The sequence below is a fragment of the Onychomys torridus genome, chromosome 4, assembly GCF_903995425.1.
Source record: "Onychomys torridus chromosome 4, mOncTor1.1, whole genome shotgun sequence".
NCBI classification, from domain to species: Eukaryota; Metazoa; Chordata; class Mammalia; order Rodentia; family Cricetidae; genus Onychomys; species Onychomys torridus.
In genome coordinates, this window is record NC_050446.1 from 137,039,563 (window position 1) to 137,058,686 (window position 19,124).

General features: G+C 44.8%; 1 protein-coding gene across 15 annotated transcripts in view; it reads left to right on the forward strand.

Moving 5' to 3' along the window:
• Window positions 1-232: 232 nt before the first annotated feature.
• Window positions 233-19,124, forward strand: part of Rtel1 (regulator of telomere elongation helicase 1) — a 35,620-nt gene continuing 16,728 nt past the window's right edge. For 11 of the 15 annotated variants that reach the window (XM_036183721.1, XM_036183724.1, XM_036183731.1 and 8 more), the window contains exons 1-11: window positions 233-373; window positions 1,342-1,592; window positions 2,714-2,909; window positions 3,402-3,495; window positions 4,089-4,170; window positions 4,407-4,467; window positions 8,719-8,794; window positions 10,444-10,528; window positions 11,077-11,097; window positions 14,986-15,051; window positions 15,886-16,039. In XM_036183721.1, the coding sequence (XP_036039614.1) occupies window positions 1,491-1,592; window positions 2,714-2,909; window positions 3,402-3,495; window positions 4,089-4,170; window positions 4,407-4,467; window positions 8,719-8,794; window positions 10,444-10,528; window positions 11,077-11,097; window positions 14,986-15,051; window positions 15,886-16,039 (937 nt within the window). In that variant the 5' untranslated portion in view covers window positions 233-373; window positions 1,342-1,490. Of the gene's footprint in view, window positions 374-733; window positions 924-1,341; window positions 1,593-2,713; window positions 2,910-3,401; window positions 3,496-4,088; window positions 4,171-4,406; window positions 4,468-8,718; window positions 8,795-10,443; window positions 10,529-11,076; window positions 11,098-14,985; window positions 15,052-15,885; window positions 16,040-19,124 lie in introns of those variants that run through there. The other 4 variants (XM_036183725.1, XM_036183736.1, XM_036183722.1 and 1 more) reach the window with 3 other exon arrangements.

Here is a 19,124-nt window from a genome sequence, read left to right on the forward strand (position 1 = left end):
GGACAATGGTGGTGGCCTGGCCAAGTGAGCAAGTAGACGACAGAAGATCGAGCTCACGATGCAGAAGTGGGAGAAGAACGAGATTCTAGAAAACTGCAAGTGCTCCGGCTAGAATACAGAGATGGGGCCAGGTCTACCGCGGGGCGTGTAGAGGAGGGAGAAGCTGCGGGCCTAGAGGTTGGGGAACAGTTTCCGCCCGGATAGCAAAGCACCGGACCGGAAGGGAGGAGGCGGAAGTGCAGCGATTAGCGGCCATCCTCGAATCAGCCCGGGAAGTTCTAATCAGCCGACTGCGGATGACACTGGTTAGGCGTCCTCACGGTTGTTTGATCCCTCGAGACCCGGATTCTGAAAGGCACCCCCACCGAGACAAGTGAGCTGGGAGTCACTCAGGTCCTGCCACTGGCAGTTTTATCTGAGCAGTCCTTGTAGGAGGTCATAGACCACGCTTGCGCCGGTTCTAGAGCGGCCACGGTGCATTCTGGGTCGGGGCCACGGTGCATTCTGGGTCGGGGGTTGGGGGGAATGATACACTCGCCTGTCAGTCCCATCTTAGAGTGCACCCGGCGGTCTGGAGAAAATGAATGACTTGCCAAGGGCTGCATGGCTTTACATACCATGAATCTGTTTTGCTACACTCCCCCCCCCCCCCCCATCCCCGGCCTTGAGACAGGGTATCTACATAGTCCTGGCTATCCTGGAATTCTATGTAGACCAGGCTGGAACCCTCAAAGGCATGTGTCACCACACCTGGCCTGGCTCGCTGCTTCATCTGCACTTGGGTGTCCATCTGGACTGAATGGCGAGCGAGCCCAATCTTAAGAGCTTCAGAGACAGGAGGAATTCCGTGCTTCAGTGTGCTGGCGCAGGCCACGAGGGATGCTGCCAGAATCTTAGTCCAGACTTCTTGTGAAGAGTTTCGGGTAGAGCATGTAGACTGTGTTTGTTCTTATTCATGTGCCTGTTGTTTTGATAAACAGATTTTTTTTTCAGAGTAGATTTGAATTGTGTGAGTTAGGAGATCATCCAGCTGTTACCTTTACCTCTCCAAGCACGCCTTTTTTTTTTTTTTTTTTTTTTTTTTTTTTTTAATATACAGGGTCTCTGCATAGCCCTGGTTTTCCTGGAACTCACTGTGTAGACCAGGCTGGCTTGGAACTCACAGATTCTCCTGCCTCTGCCTTCCAAGTGCTGGGATTAAAGGCGTGTGCCACCATGACCTGTTCTAAGCTCCTTTTGATAAGAAATAACAAGCTTTCTGACCTCACAGGAATAACTTCCTAAAATGATTGGTGTAGCCTGTGGCTACAAAGGCTTGTCTTTTCCTTGTCTGTGTTTTAGGGAATTCCTGCAGAGAGAAAACTGGTGCCACATGTTGCCAGCACTTACCTGGAGTGGCTAAACCCTGAGATGTTCAGAGGGATTTGTCTGACAGACCCAAACAGCCTGCATCTTGGCCCAACACTTTGTCCTCTTGAATATAGGCTGATATGCCCAGAGTAGTCCTGGACGGTGTGACAGTGGATTTCCCTTTCCAGCCCTACCAATGTCAACAGGAGTACATGACCAAGGTGCTAGAGTGTCTCCAGAAGGTAAAGCTGCAGAGCCCAAATCATTGCTTGTAGGGAGGGGACAATGAGGGTGTACCTTGAGCAGACCCCTATTATACCTCTACCCTCATCCATTCCAGAAAGGCTCTGTCTGCATTTTTTGGTCACTAGAGCTTCTGGTTATGTTAAGGGAGACTATAACAAGTAAACAAAAGAGATAATTCCAGGTAATGATAGCTTTGAGAATGTTTTGGTGCCCTTTCCAAGTAGATGGTGTTTGTGCTGAGTCCAGTGGATAGGAGTGACTGTCATTTAGGGTCTGGAGGAGTGTTACCAGAGGGTGGGAAAACCCAGCTCTCACTGTGAAAAAAAAGTTTTTTCCTTTTTTTTTGAGGCAGGGTCTAACTGTCCTGGATAAGCCAGGCTAGCCTCTAATTCACAGAGATCTGTCTGTCTCTGCCTTTGAAGTGCTGGGATTAAAGGCATGTATCACTATGGTTGATTTATTTTGTTTGAGACATAAAAAAAACTTTCGCTATTAGGGTGTGTGGGGAAGATAACTTTCACTGAGTTTCTTGAGGTGCCCTCTTGTATTCTAATCACCTTTTCCTCAGGTGTCTTGCTCAGGTTCACATCTGATATCTGGAATATAGAGCATCAAATTCTGTTTAAGTAGGGTGAATGCCTAGACCCAGAATTGCAGAACAGCTTCCTATTTTGAGACTTGACACCTAATTAGTCATCTAACTATTTATATTAGGCTGAAATATGCTGTCAGATTTTGGGTAATACTCTGAGATTATTTTGCTAATGAGGGCAGTCTTTTTTTGTATGCTTGTTTGTTTTCTGAGACAGGGTCTCTTTACATAGCCCTGGCTGTTCTACAGCTTACTATGTAGACCAGCCTGGTCTGAAACTTACAGAGATCCACTTGCCTCTGCCTCCCCTCTGCCTGGAAGGCAGAGGCAAGGAATTAAAGGTGTGTACTACCATACCTGGCTAATGAGGGCAGGCTTAACCTATGACTTTTAGGGCAAAAGTAGAAAATGTCACAAACTAATTTATGTCCTTTGGGTGTGGGCTGGGCGCCTAAGAGTCATCTCACTTTTCCCCGTTTCTTTACATACCCTACTTTTCCTCTCCTTGTTGCCGACTCCATTTAGGGAGTGAATGGCATCCTAGAGAGCCCCACAGGCACTGGGAAGACACTCTGCCTCCTCTGCACTACATTGGCCTGGCGGGAACATCTCCGTGATGCTGTTTCTTCCCTAAAGATTGCTGAGAGAGTTCAAGGTGAACTCTTTGCCAGTCGGTCTTTGTCATCCTGGAATGCTGCTGCTACCAGTGGAGACCCAATAGGTGACTTTTTCTTTTTGTTTGTTTGAGACAGGGTTTCTCTCTGTAGCTTTGCGCCTTTCCTGAACTCACTCTGTAGCCCAGGCTGGCCTCGAACTCACAGGGATCCGCCTGGCTCTGCCTCCTGAGTGCTGGGATTAAAGGCATGTGCCACCACTGCCGGCTCTGATAGGTGACTCTTATCCCTCATCTCTCCTGGCTTCTTGTGTGGATGATAGGGAAGGGATAGAGCCTGGGACAGGGCCAGTTCACTTAGGCTTCCACTGTTTCTGAAACAGATTTAAGAAAGGAAAATTTTGTATCATCTTTACTCACCATTCTGGGTATATACCTGGGGTCAGAGCTTTTTTCCTGGAATTAGGATACCACAGCAACCCACAATGTCTACTGTCAGATTTGTGGATGCCTGCAGGGCTGAGTTAACTCAGTGCTGCATATATAAACACACATGCAGATATTGCCTCACAGCTACCCCTTTTCGTTATGTTCGTGCAGCTTGCTACACAGACATCCCAAAGATCATCTATGCTTCTAGAACGCACTCACAACTAACTCAGGTCATCAGTGAGCTTCGGAATACTTCCTACCGGTATGTCAGCATATTCACACCTCCAGAGATGATCTGCATAATGATCTTGGTTTGGAGCTGTTTCTGTAGCCAACTGAGTGTATGTGTGTATATTGGAGATGAAGACTGGCTGGGTTTTGACATACATTACTTGTGAGAAAGCGTCTTTGAATGTTGAACTTATGGCTGACCTTGTTCTTGAACTCTAGGCTTCTTGCAGGGCTGTCATGTTGCCTGTGGTTAGGGTCAGCTTTGGCTCCTCAAGGAAGCTTTGTTCATGATGGAAGAAGAATCTGCCTTTTGACAAAATCTATCTGAGTCTTGATATCTTGCTATGGCTCCCATGTGAAAGAATTTGTACAATAGTTTGCTCTGTCCAGTTTTTCTTGCTGTACCTACCACATTCTAACCGTTGTTTTTTTTTTCTTTCCCCAGAGCTGGGCCTAGCGTGGAGTTGGCACCAGTCACATATTCTAACCTTTTTGTTTCCTTTGTTCCCTAAGTTGTCTGTGTGCGTCCATGTGTCTCCGGACAGCTCATGCTGCTGGACCACATTGTAATCTGCATGTTCTGAGGTAGCTCCTTCTTGACTCTTCCATTCTTTCATTTGTCAGGCCCAAGGTGTGTGTGCTGGGCTCCCGGGAGCAGCTGTGTATTCACCCTGAAGTGAAGAAGCAGGAGAGTCACCACATGCAGGTGGGCTTTAGGGCACTCAGTCTCCATGATTCTACTGGTTGGGTGGTGCCTGGATCTTAGAATACAGAATTGTGCTCCAACAGATAATCCTGACCACTGTGCTCCCTGCTGGGCTGGTTCAGGGCTTAGAGAACACAGGGAAGATAGATATAGGGAAATTGCTGGTGAGGGCTGAGGGCCACTCGTGGACCATTTCTTAGCCATTCCAGGTGAGCACTCTATCTTTCCTCTTACAGATCCATTTATGCCGCAAGAAGGTAGCAAGTCGCTCCTGCCATTTCTACAACAATGTAGAAGGTAAGACCAACTCCTTAAAGCTGTTCCTGCTGCCTGTTGTCAGAGTTTGGGTGAGGCTTGTGCAGCCTTCTAGAGTTTAGTAGCACCACAACCTATCTAGTTTACCCTGTGGGACAGAGTATGGCTATGTACCTGGGTACTATCTTTTGGACGTGAGGGGTTGCCTGCATTGGTATTATATAGAGAAGAGCTCATGTAGTCTCACTCAGGAATGGCTCTTATCAGGTGACCTGTTCAAACAAGATTGATATTGAGTACCTGCTTTCCCTCTGGGAGCCTAGTCTTTGCCTGACAGAGGTGGCCTTTGACCAGTCTCCCAAAGAACTAGGATACTGAGTCTTCTATAAGTTGTTCAGTTGACAATATGAGAGTTGAACTTACCTTTCTTCCCCTGAGTTTGCCCCTTGCCTCTCTTTCGTTTTCTGGCTTGTGACAAGACAAGCTTCTTAGGATGTTTTCTGTAACCTGACGGTCATACATCTGCATAACTGACTGCATGGCTGAGGGCTTCAGCCTCTATAGGATTAGAGTTGCTTTTATTTCTTGACAAAGTGTTGGGGCTGAGATTCCCACATTAAGTAGGAGGACTCAGATGATGTGGCTCTGGAGCACTTTTAATTTTAAGGCTTTGATGATCTGAGGGTTACTATCTTCTTTGATGCTTATTGAGTGCCCAGGGCACTAAAATTGAGGCCTTTGCATCTGTTGCTGGTCTAGCCAGAAGCCTGAGCTCAGGGGAGAGGGTCTCCCATCACTCAGTATCTTTGTTTTGAGCCTCTTGGAGAGAGAAGATATAACATGGCTCTGTGGTGAGCAACTCAGCTTTGGTCCTTCTTGCTTGCTTTGTTTTTTGGTTTGATGTTACTGAAGACTCTTAGTCATCTCAATGTGTGATTGTCCAGGCCTGAGATATGGATGTGTATCTATGCCAGCCCTCAGATTTCTGATCTCGATACTGTGAGTCTGGGCCTGGTGACCATTTTGGAAAGTCTCCATGATCAGAGTTGTCATTACCTGTCCTTGTTAGCTTCTTAGAGGGAGGACCTCCTGGAAGTCCTCAAGCCTGTATATCAGGGGTCTGTGGGAAACAGGAAGATATATACAGATAACACCAAGCATTTCTGTAATGGCCTGGTTATGGATAGTCTCTGGCCACTGCTCCTGTCTCCTGGTGGGAGACTACTGACTACCCTAAGTAAGTTCTTCCATGGGTGTCGGGTTTCCTGGGAGGTGCTCTTTCTCCCTCCCTCCCTCCCTCCCTCCCTTCCTCCTTTCTTTCTTTCTTTCTTTCTTTCTTTCTTTCTTTCTTTCTTTCTTTCTTTCTTCTCCTCCTCCTCCTCCTCCTCCTTCTTTTTTTTAATGTATAATGTTTTGCTTTCATGTGTGTCTGTGTATCACTTGAGTGCCTGGTGTCTCCAAAGGTATGAAGAGGGCATTGAATCCCCTGAATTGGAGTTACTGACAGTTGTGAGCTACCACATAGGTACTGGAAATCAAACCTGGAACCTCTGGATAGCAGCCAGCTCTCTTAACTGCTGAGCCATCTATCCAGCATGCCCCCCCCCCTTTTTTTTAAAGAGTATGTGTGTGTTGGTTGGTGTACATATGCACACATGAGTGTGGGTACCTAGCCAGATATGGGCATTGCATCCTCTGGAGCTGGAGTTAGAGGTGGTTGTGAACTGATTGATCTCAGTGGGTACTGGGATCCAAACTGGTTCTTACAGTAGCAGCAATACTCTTAACCTTCAAATCATCTTAATAGTTTCTCTCTTTTTCTATTTTGACAGCATCTCAAATAGCTAAGGCTGGCTTTGAACTTGCTTTATAGCCAAGGATGAACTTGAACTTCTGGTCTTCCTGTTTCTACCTTCCAAGTACTGGGATTATAGGCATGTGCCAGCATTGCTGGCTTATGTAATGCTGGGGATTAATCCACAGTTTTTTGTATATTAAAGAAGAGTTCTACCAGCTGAACCATATCTCTAGCCCTAGAAGGTGTTCTGTCTTCTCACCTTGTCCATCTCTCTGCTTACAGCCCTCCCATCTGGTTCTGCCCTTACCTATTCCACGGCTTGAGTTTACTTTATTCACTCGTTCTCTCTGCTTCATCCTGGCTACCTTCATTCATACTCCTGGCAAAGGAGGTAGATGTAAGTGTTCCTTTGCATTATGCCAGAGGGTTCTGGTATAGTTCTATGGGAACAGCCCTAGCCAGTTTTCCACACTGTGCAGGTCAGATTTTGATCCTCTAAGCTTCATTTTCCTAGCCCTTATCTACATTGTCCTTCCCCTTCACAGGCCCTGAGGGACAAGGGAGTTTTGACCACAGCAATGGCCCTGTGCTGTCAACTCCTTCCTCAGGGATCTGTGTTCCTTATGATAGGAAGGAACCATTCTACTTGGCTTAACAGCTCTGACATCTCTTTGTCATCTTAGGCTTCTGGGCTTAGTTTTATGAGCTACAAACCAGCTCCTTCTACACTTAGCTTTGGTTGTTTCACTGCTTGGCCTTTTGGGTGATTGCTTATCTGCAAACCTGCTTGTCTGTTCTAACTGGCCAGTGTTGCCTGTCTTTGGAATAGGATGCAACTTCATGGGGGTTCAAGAGGAAGGTATCTTAGGGTTTATTTTATCTTGCAGTTTATAGTACTTCATCCAGGGAAGCAGGGTAGGAAACTCAAGGCAAGGCCCTGGAGGCTGGAACTGAAGCAGAGGCTGTGGAGGGGTGCTGCTCACTGGCTTGCTTCCTGTGGCTTGCTTGTCTTGTTTTCTTGTAATAACCAGGAACACCAGCCTAGGGGAGACACCACCCACAGTAAGTCGGGCTCTCCTCCACATCCATCTTTGTCCTTAGGCCAATCTGGTGGAGTGTTTTCTCAATTGAGGTTCTGTCTTCCAAATGACACTAACTTGTATCAAGTTGACATAAAACTAAGCAGCAAAAAAGGCTTGTGTTGTTGGTGAGAAAGGAAGAAGGTGGTAAAGAGCTGGAGTGCTACCTGCTTAGCATAGTAGAAGGACCTTGGAGGAAGATGGCAAACCATCTCCACCTAGAGTTATTCAGAAACAGTTCTGGAACAGCTCTTGTCATCTTCACCTGTGTCTTCTTGCCCTACTTCTCTTTGCTATCCCTTTACAGGTGTCCCTTCCTCATCTCCGCAAACTGGTCTCTGCTACAGTGTGAGCTGAATGGCTGATCTGTTATATGGTACTGCTGAGGGATATAATCTTCTTTTCTTACTAGTCCTGCTATTCCTGGGGGCATTTTTTTGAGAGGTCACCACTGATTGTGGTTGTGTGTGTGTCTGTGTTTTAGCCTCAGCAGCTGAGAGATGGGCCTTAGTTCTTCCTTCAGAGAGGGAGCCTGATACCTGGTTTGGGCATGAAATGGACACAGTAGAAAGTAGAGCTGGGAGCTGTGGGGTTCCATATATGGCTGCTCCATAGTTGGTAGTTACTTCCTAAGGCCAGTAGTTTCTGGTTGGGGGATTGTGTTATGACAGTGTAGTCCTTAAGGGCCTTTCTGCCTTGTGCCTTGTAGCCAGCACAGATGGTGCCTATTCCTGAGCTGCTCTTCTTGTAAAAGTAATGGAATGACTACAAGTTGAACTGGGTAGGCTCTGCCTGCATGCCTTGCTATGCATTTGAGGTGCCAGCTTTCCTTTTGGTGCCAGTGTGGGTCCACTGATTGGTAGAAAGCTAGAGCGAGTGGCACTATTATTATTATTATTGGTTTTTTGAGACAAGGTTTCTTTGTGTAACAGCCCTAACTGTCTTGGAGGTCACTCTGTAGACCAGGCTGGCCTTGAACTCACAGAGATCTGCTATCTCTGCCTAAGTGCTGGGATTAAAGGCGCCCGCGCCACCGTGTCCAGTTTATTTTGTATGCTCTGTGAACGATGATGAAAAGCTGTGAGTCTGGGCTCTCCGCCCCACTCTACCTCAGGAGGCCTTATAAAGCCCTTCCTGTCCTGTTTTGAGATATCCAGGGGTAGACAGGCTGCTTGGAACCTGGGAGATATTGGTATCTTAGACTGGTACCTGACTCCCAAGTACAGAATAGGGTTCTCTTGAGATCACTTCAGGTTGTGGTCTCTCCTGGTGGGGACTTGGTCTACTTGGTAAGGATTCTTTCTGGAAAGTCCAAAGGTAGTAGAGTGCTGTGTTACCTGCTTCATAGGAGCTCTTTTTCTAGGGTGTCTCTCAGGGTCTTTGAGCATGTGTGTTTACTCTATATCTTACCTGCAGAGAAAAGCCTGGAGCAGGAGTTGGCTACCCCCATCCTGGACATTGAAGACCTTGTCAAGAATGGAAGCAAACACAAGTGAGACCTCTCCCCATGAGGCCATGGCTGTTTATCCTTCCTTGATAGGCTCTCATATGGGAAGCACAATACGTTTGCTTTTCTTTTTATGAAACTAATAATGTAAAAAGAATTTAAGCAGATCTGAGGAATATAAAGTGAAAAATATGAAATCAGTTCCTGTTCCCTGTCTCTTAGCCCACTCCAGGATGACCATTGTGATTTGCTACATAACTGAGAATGACCCTGAACTGGTCCTCTTGCCTCTACCTCTAATGTGTTGGGATCATAAGTGTGCACTGCCAAGCCTGCTTATACATCTATGACTTTTGTAGCTTTGTTGGATTGAAGTGTTGATAAGAAAAACTTTAACAGCCAAGGCTGTATGTAGTTCTTGCCTGATTTCTACAAGGCCCTGGGGTTCCCTTCCTATTACTGCAAAAAAGAAAGATTGAGACTTGAGACTTTGTTATACCAAGGAGAAACCAAACTAACTTACATCCTCTCTCTCTCTCTCTCTCTCTCTCTCTCTCTCTCTCTCTCTCTCTCTCTTTCTCTTCTTTTCTTTCTTGTATTTCTTATATTTCTGTTTCTGGTGACCTGTGCCCAGGAATGGGGCTAGATTTTGATTTTTTGGAGACTTCTGGTTTTGTTCTTATTTTTTTATTTAGGCAGATAAATAAAAGGCTGGCTTTGAGCTCACTGTGTGACCAAGATGACCCCCCCATTTTTAAATTTTTGTATGTGTGTATGGTATGTGTAGGTGTACACTCTTGGGTGTTGGTTCTTACTTTCTACCTTACAATAGAATCTCTTGTTATCATTGAGTATGCCAGGCTGACAAGAACTGTCCTGTCTGCCTCCTCTCTCTCTGAGATTATAATTTCTGGTTTTATATGGATTTTGGGGATCTGGACTATGTTCTTCATGCTTTTATGGCAAGTACTTTACTCACTGAGCCATATCCCTAGCCTGATGACCTTGAGCTGATCTTTTTGCTTTCAAGTTTTGAGTGTTGAGGTGGTGCATGCACCACTAGGTCAGCCTTATATAGTACTGGGGATTGAACCCAGGGCTGTACACATCAGACAAACATTCTACTAACTCAGTTACTTTCTCAGCCCATTATTATTTGTGTGTGTATGTATGCATGGTTGGTGTGGGTATCAGAGGACAGTTTTGTGGAATTGGTTCTGTTTTTTGAACTTTATGTGGATTCTAAGAATCGAACTGAGGTTACCAGGTTTGTATGGCAAGTGATTTACTTGCTGAGACATTTCCCTGATCCCATCAAGTTTTGGAGTTGTTTGCTTATTTGTTTTTTGAAACAGTCTCACTGTGTGGCCCAGAACTGTGTGATCCAGAACTCATTTTTAAGATCAGTCTGGCCTGATCAGAGATTTTACTTCTGCCTCTTAGTGGTAGGAATAAAGATGTGCACCACCAAGCCCAACACCATCAAATTTTAAGACAGATGATACTTTCACATAGTGAAAAACTCAACATGGGCTGCCCTTTTTTTCCCCAGGTACCAATTTCTTCGAGGCTTTGTGTACAGAAAGAAAGGTTCCTCCTTTATCAGAGGGCACAATGGTTCATGTAATGGTTGCACCTTTTGCATATCCCCTGTGAAGGGACTTACGGGGTCTTCTGTCTCCTTTTTCATCCAGAGTGTGCCCATACTACCTTTCTCGGAACATGAAGCAGCAAGCGGACATCATCTTTATGCCATACAATTACTTGTTGGATGCTAAGGTGAGGAGTTGGTGATTACTTATGTCCAGGGTTGTCCCTGGGCTTTTGGAGTGGCTGAGCTTTTGTTTGTTAGGTCTTCAGAGAGCAAATGTGCGGAGGAGGCCTCTTTTCCATCACTGATTGGGCGGAAGACCTGTACAGATGCAGCTATGAACAACCTAGAGAAATAGGTTCATCATTCTGAGCTACCTGGGCATAGGCAGGCTGACTAGAGTGAGAAGAGCCCAGGTTGTTACCTTTGAGTCAGTGTTTGCTTACCTGTAGCAGGAATCTTAACAGGCCTTATTAATAAAATCAAACCTGAGGCCAGTTATTGAGGTGAATGCTGGAAGATCAGAGAAGCGGAACAAGCCACAGCTTCCTCACCTTGCCAATTCCTCAGCTGATCCTGTTTTCTCAGACTGGAAACCTCTGAGTCCTCATCCAAATGGATCTCAGCTGAACTGTTGCTCAGAAGCCTGAATGCTTAACCAGCCAAATGCTTCTAGTTTCTGGTCTTCACAACTTATATACCTTTCTCTTTCTGCTATCACTCCCTGGGATTAAAGGCTGGATTTCTGGGATTAAAGGTGTGTGTTACCGTGCCTGGCTGTTTCTAATGTGGCCTTGAACTCATAGAGATCCGGACGGGATTTCTGCCTTTGGAATGCTAGGATTAAAAGTGTGAGTGCCACCATTTTCTAGCCTCTGTATCTAATGGCTGTTCTGTTCTCTGACCCCAGATAAATTTATTAGTGTGTACAATATTTTGGGGAACACAATACCACCACACTTACACTTGATCCTGATAGTTCAGCTCAGTCACTGATCAGATCACAGGAAGTGCAGATGACTCAGGAAACTTGAGCATTTTTGTCCTCCCTGATGTTTTGTATGTTTGTCTGGCCGTCTTTTTGTGTACTACTTGTTTCATTTAACATAGCTAGAATTTTTTTCTCTTTCTTAAAAGTTTTAAAGCCGGGCGGTGGTGGCGCACGCCTTTAATCCCAGCACTCGGGAGGCAGAGGCAGGCGGATCTTTGTGAGTCCGAAGCCAGCCTGGTCTACAGAGTGAGATCTAGGACAGGCTCCAAAGCCTCACAGAGAAACCCTGTCTCGAAAAACAAAAAACAAAAAAAAACCAAAGAGTTTTAAATTATGGCCGAGCAATGGTGGCACACACCTTTAATCCTTGCACTCAGGAGGTAGAGGCAAGTGGATCTCATGAGTTCAAGGCCGGCCTGGTCTACAAAGAGTGTTCCAGGACAGCCAAAGCTGTTATACAGTCTTGAAAAAAAAAGAAAAAGAAAAAAAAGAAAATTTAAATTTTCTTATATATTTTTGTTTTATATTATTTATTTATATATAATATTTATTTATTTAGTGTATGTGTGTGCACAAATACATGTGTGTTGTGTATGTAGAAATCAGAACTTCTCCCTTCTACCATATGAGTCCCAGAAATTTTGTTTTGTTTTTTGTTTTGTTTTGTTTTTCGAGACAGGGTTTCTCTGTGTGGCTTTGTGCCTTTTCTGGATCTTGCTCTGTAGACCAGGCTGTCCTCGAACTCATAGAGATCCACCTGCCTCTGTCTCCCAAGTGCTGGGACTAAAGGTTTGCGCCACCACCACCCATCAGAGTCCCAGAAATTGAACTGAGATTGTCATACTTGACAGCAAGTGCCTCTACCCACTGAACCTTCTTATTGGTCCTAAAGTTAGTTGTTGGTTTTTTTTTGTGTGTGTGTGTTTGTTTTTTTTTTAACATGGGGTCAAATGTATCTCAGGTTGACTTCTAGCCTGCTATATAGCTGAGGAACTTCTTATTCTCCTACCTCTACCCTCCTGAGGGCTACCACTGTAGGCATGTACCACTAGGTCTGTTTTATGTAATATTGGGTATAAAACTTCATGCATGTTAGGCAAGCACTCTGTTAACATTCTTGGCTCCCATAGGATATACTCCATGTGTTCAGTAACTTGTAGTGTCAGAAATAACTTGATGGGCATCTTGCTTCTAATCCTTATGGTAAGTATTCATCAAGAATTTACAGTGCTGGGTACTAGCCTAGGCATCTCTTTGTGTGTGTGTGTGTGTGTGTGTGTGTGTGTGTGTGTGTGTGTGTTTTCCACATTGTTTTTTGGCTTTATTAATTTGCCCAACAGCTTCTTTTGAGCTTTGTTGCTAAGCACTTCTCTGGATACCAGGAATTCAAAAATAATTCGTGCACCGGGCATCATGGTGGTACTCTTTGGGATTCCCCTGTATCTCTTATACAGCTTGGGTTTTTGTGTCTGGAGTGGGGGAGTAGATAGCAGAAGATACTATTGAAGGACACATGGAGATTGGTGATAACTGGAGTAGACAGACAGAAGGCTCCAGTGGATGGCATCTGCTGAGCTATCTTGCTGGCCTCAGCATGACAGTTTTAAAGAACTAGGTTAAAAATCATTGGAAAATCCAGAATGGCAAATTTGTGCTTATAGCTCAGTGGAGTAGTGGTTAGTGAGCTCAGTACTGCAGCATAGGGTTTTGACATGCACACCAAAGGAATTCGATGGGGAATGGAAATTTGTGGTTTTTATTATCTTCAAAACATGGTCCTGAAATAGGTGGATATTCTTTTGGAAAAAATGAGTCTTAGTCCTCACTATGCATGTCTAAGTGCAAAGGCTGAAACTGAAAGTTCTTGAAGGAATAGGGAAGGTCTATGCAGCTTCAGAGTAAGTTGAGATTTTATTTATTTATTTGGTTTTGGTAAATTTTTTTGTTTTTTGTTTTTTGTTTTTTTGAGATAGGGTTTCTCTGTAGCTTTGGAGCCTGTCCTGGACTAGCTTTGTAGACCAGGCTGGCCTCAAACTCACAGAGATCCACCTGCCTCTGCCTCCTGAGCCCTGGGATTACAGGCGTGCGCCATCGCCCCATGGTTAGTTTTGGTAATTTTAAAAAAAATTTGGGGGGGTTGGGGATTTACCTCAGTGGTAGAGCGCTTGGCAAGCGCAAGGCCCTAAGTTCGATCCTCAGCTCAAAAAAAAAAATTTTTTTTGGAACAGTGATCCACCTGCTTCTGCCTCCCAAGTGCTGGGATTAAAGGTGTGCACCACCACTGCCCGGCTAATAAAAATAAATCTTTAAAAAAAAAAAACAAAAAAACAACTCAGCTGTGGTGCTGAGCATAGTAATGTACTCCTGTAATCTCAGCACTCCGGAGACTGAGGCAGAAAGATCATGAGAGCGAGGCCAGCCCAAGCTTAGTGATAGAGCTCTTGAGCCTGGTTTGGTGCCTAATGTTGCAGAACAAAACAAAATATAACTGTACATTTAACTTGTAGGTTCAGTTCTCTTCCTCTCCACCTTGTAGGTTTCCGGGATCAAAATCAGGTTGTCAGGCTTAGAGGCAATCCCATCTTATTGGATGACTTGGCTGTCCTCTTTTTTAAAAAAAATATTTATTTATTTATTTAATATGTACATAGCATGTATGACTGCAGGCCAGAAGAGGGTACCAGATCTCATTACAGATGGTTGTGAGCCACCAATGTGGTTGTTGGGAATTGAACTCAGGACCTCTGGAAGAGCAGTCAGTGCTCTTAACCTCTGAGCCATCTCTCCAGCTCCTTGGCTGTCTTCTTGACTGTAGCATCTACTCCTTTCTGCTGTGTGAGCAATTCCCTGATACAGATGGCCATAAGCATCCAACTTTGGTCAGGCTTGGATAGGTACTTGCAGTAGTACTTTCTCGTTGGGGCCACCAGCCCACAAGCAATAACTCGGAGACTGACTATTAATTATGAAAATTTGGCCTTAGCTTAGGCATCTTTCTAACTAGCTCTTATAATTTAATTAACTTGTTTATCTTAATCTGTGTTCTATCATGTGGCTAAGTTACCTTTCCTCTGTCATGTATGTCCCGTTGGCATTTCCCATGCATCCAAGATTCATCCCTCTGACATCAGCTCTCTTTGTCTCAAAGTCCCGCCTAGCCTCTCCTGCCTAGCTATTGGCCATTTAGCTTTTTTTTTTTTTTTTTTTTTTTTTTTTGGTTTTTCGAGACAGGGTTTCTCTGTAGCTTTGGAGCCTGTCCTGGAACTCGCTTTGTAGACCAGGCCGGCCTCGAACTCACAGAGATCCACCTGCCTCTGCCTCCCAAGTGCTGGAATTATAGGCGTGTGCCACCACCACCCGGCCCATTCAGCTTTTTATTATACCAATCATAGCACCACATCTTCACACAGTATACAAATATTTTACAACAGGTACTGTAAATCTGCTTTAAGTCAGCTTGGAGCAAGTGCCAGTCCTTACAGTGGAGTATGAGAACCTTTGTTCTTTCTCCCATAATGTGTGTGTGACCTGTTTATGATGTTTAGTGCCTACCATATGCCTCAGGTTCCCTCTTTTCCTGTATATGCAGGCCTGCACTCTAAGTTGGCCTTGCTTGACTCAGCTCCAGCCCATGGTAACTTCCCTTCTTTGTAGAGTCGTAAGGCACACAACATTGACCTGAAGGGGACAGTCGTGATCTTTGATGAAGCCCACAATGTGGTGAGTCTCCTTAGCTTCTATGCTGTGTTTCCTATCTCTCCCAGCTTGTTAGATATTTTCTGGAGAAGCTCTGCCTTGGACCCAGAAGCCTAGTTCTCAGCACCAAGCCGACCCAGATGCTAACTGCTCCCCTGATGGCCTATCAGTTGCCATTGGGCTTCTGCCCTTCTAGCCAGTTGGTAGGGATATCCTGACTCTGCTGTCTCTTGTACCACATCTGTTGTCTTTCTTACATGTCTCTGCTCTTTAGGCTACTTGGCTTGACCCTTAGGAAACTGCTGCGGAGACAGCTGCTCATCTTTGGTGGCAATAGCAACAAGAGTGGTTGGACCCTCCTGGGTCCCTTTCTCCCTTTTTACCCACATGTTATCACAGTGACTCCACCACCCCTGTCTCTGCTGTCACTGTTTGCTTGGGGTTGTCTAGAATGAATAGCCTCACCCTTAGCTGCTGTGGAGCCTGAGATGAGACTGATAGAGAGCAAGGTCCACCCCACCCCAAGCAGGACCTTGCTTCCTACTTGGCTCCAGGCAACTGTTGCTATAGGAATTATTGAACTGATATGTGGTATCTTCTGACTTTTGAAGCCAAAAATACTGCTTTTGTTGATAAATATTCCTATAGCAAAATCTTGGCAACTCAAGTGAAATAATGTTTTAAAATGTTGGTGTGGTCAGTGAGTTATCTTTGGACTAGCTTTGACTTTAGAGATCAGGAGCTAGAGTTCTGGGGAGTTGGCTGTTGTCTTCTGTCCCTCTTGTGTCTTCACTTCTGCTTCCTAGAGTCCCCATTCTGCTCTACTCTGCTGTAACATGGATTTATTTTGTCCCTCAGGAGAAGATATGTGAGGAGTCAGCCTCTTTTGACTTGACGCCCCGTGATGTGGCTTCAGGACTGGAGGCTATTAACCAGGTTTTAGAGGAGCAAGCCCGGGTGGCTCAGCAGGGTGAACTCCAAGTAGAGTTCAGTGCAGATACCCCCGGCACAGGTAAGTTTATGACCAAAAACTGAAAAGTAAGTCTGGGCCTATTAGAGGCATCTTAGAAGTATATTCTGCATTAGAGCAGTGTCTGATCTTTCTGGTACCTTTTATCTAGATAGCACTCTAAGATAGGAGTTTGCTGAGACACTTGGTTCAAGGTTCCTGTTGTGTGATTTCCTGTCTGTTCATCCCAGATAGGGCACCAATAACAGACCAAAGAAATACTTCTACCCAATCTAGTTTAGTGAGTTCCAGGACAGTCAGGACTACATAGAGAGACCCTGTTTCAAAAAACAAGCAAACAAAAGAATGATAGCAGGCCACATGAGTGAAAGGTACTCAAGGGGCAAAGCCTCTTCCCCCTAGCAACTGTTGCTGCCTGTATAACCTTAGGGAGGGAGCTTGTGACTCTTGTACATTGAGTCTTATGGACTTCCCTCTTCCCTCTTGGGCGGAGTGTTTTAGTTGTAGCAAAATGCAATTTAACATCTTTGTAGACCAGGGAGGACTGGTTCATTGGATACTTTGAGTGCTTTTTTTTTTTTTTTTTTTTTTTTTTTGAGATGAGTTTCATGTAGCTCAGGCTGGCCCCAACTTATGTCAGAAAGAGAGGGAGAACTTTAGCTTCAGGTCCCTTGCCTTTACCTCCCAGGTGCTGAGATTTTAAACTTAGGCCACCATTCCTGGTTTATTTGATGCTGGAATCAAACCCAGCACTCTGTGCATACTAAGTAAGTGTTCTACCAACTGAGCTATATCCTTAACCCTAGTTTTCCCAGTGTCTTCTAAAGTCTTTACTATAGTAGGAATCTTAGAAGGTCTTATTAATAAAAACAAACCTGAGGCCAGTTATTGGGGTGAATGCTGGAAGATCAGAGAGACAGAACAAGCCACAGTTTCTTCACCTCGCCAGTTCCTCAGCTGGTCTTGTTTCCCAGACTGCAAGCTTGTCTTCTCATCCCAGTGGCTCTCAGCTGAACTGCTGCTTGAAAGCCTGAATGCTTAACCAGCCAAATGCTTAACTAGCCAAATGCTGCTAGTTTCTGGTCTTCATGCCTTATATATAATCTTTCTACTTTCTACCATCGCTCCCTGGGATTAAAGGCTGGATTTCTGGGATTAAAGGCTTGTGTCACCATGCCTGGCTGTTTCTAATGTGGCCTTGAATTCAGAGATCCAGAGGTATTTCTGTCTCTGAAATGCTAGAATTAAAGGCGTGTGCTACCACTGCCTATGCTCATGTATTTAATATTGTGGCCGTCCTGTTCTCTGACCCCAGATAAGTTTATTTTGGGGAACACAATATCACCACACTTTACATCTTTTCCTAGCTTTTTTTGGGGGTGGGGTGGGAGTTGGGACAGGGTCTCTCAGTGCAGTCTTGGCTGGAACTTTCTATGTAGACCAGGCTTGCCTCAGAGATCTGCCTGCCCCTGCCTCCTGAGTGGTGGGATTAAAGACATGTACCACCATACCCGGCCCTGCTTTTAATTTTAAAGCAAAGCACAGGTACAGGAAATCTCCACAAAAAAGTCAGCTATGTCTGCCTCTGCTTATAACCACAGTGTTACAGATAGAGAGACAAGTGGATCCTGGGAGCTTTCCTGCCAGCCTATCCAAAACATTGCATTTCAGGTTCAGTGAGAGACCTTGTTTTAAAGGAATTAAGCTAATGGGCAGTGGAGGAAGACAACTGATACCCTCATTTGGCCTCTGTGTGCACAACCTGATATACATGGACATACACAGAGGCATGTATGCATACAGCACATAACACACAAAAGAAAATCAATTTTCTTTTTCTTTTCGAGACAGGGTTTCTCTGTGTAGTTTTGTGTCTTTCCTGGAACTTGCTTTGGAGAACAGTCTGGCCTCGAGCTCACAGAGATCCACCTGGTTCTGCCTCCCAAGTGCTGGGATTACAGGCATGTGCCACCACTGCCTGGCGAAAATAGATTTTCTTATGAGATACATGGTGAACTAAACACCCAGAGAATTGCCACCAGTCAAGAGGGGGTTTGCCATCATAGCCATAGCTCTGCTTCTCTAGGTGATCTTTTACCTAACTTCTAATTCATCTCTTGATGACTGCTGGTTACCTCCTCCTTCTTTTTCTGTGGTAATGTTGTGGCTATTTGATGAGTGATTTCAAGGTGGTGCTGTCTCACTCATCCCTTTAATTTTGTAGCAGAAATAATGTAAAGATTCTTCAGCTCTGTGGTGAAAAGCAGGATCATGCTTAACACACACCACCCATTTCAAATCTGAAAGTTTGAGTTGATTCTCAATTAGTGATTGAGTGTTATCTTCAGAGGGGAACAGTGTTTACATAGCATGTCTGAGTGTTGGTTAGTTAGTTATTTTTTTTTTCTCCTCATAACAAAATACCTAACCAAAGCAATTTAAGGAAGGAAGGATTATCTTGGCTCACATTATCAGAGTACAGCCATCATAACTGGGACTTCGTGGTGGCAAGGGCTTGAGCAGCTCGTGTGTCTGTAGTCAGGAAACAAAAATGAGGGGCAAGAAAGAGAGAAAAAGGTGAGGGAAGAGAGTGAGATGCTGCTGAGCCTCCCTCCCCCCTTTTTTTGTGATAGGGTCTCTCTATGTAATCCTGGGTATACTAGATCTCTATATAGACCAGCTTGGCCTGGAACTCTGTTTGTTTGTTTATTGATTTATTTAGGTCACCTTTAACTTTTGGGGTTTTTTTTGAGACAAGGTTTCTCTGTGTATTTTTGGTGCCTGTCCTGGATCTCACTCTATAGACCAGGCTGGTTTTGAACTCACAGAGATCTGCCTGGCTCTGCTTCCCGAGTGCTGGGATTAAAGGCATGCACCATTGCCACCCAGCACCTTTAACTTTTTACTCAATTCAGAACTGTAGCTGATGGAATGGCCCTGCTCATATTTAGGATGGGTCTTACCATTTCAATTAACTCAGCCTAGAAACTCTTTCAAGAGCAGACATGACCAGAGATTTCTGTCCTTGCTTATCCTTTTTTTTTTTTTTTTTTTTTTTTTTGTGGAGTTGAGGATCGAACCCAGGGCCTTGTGCGTGCTAGGCAAGCACTCTACCACTGAGCTAAAT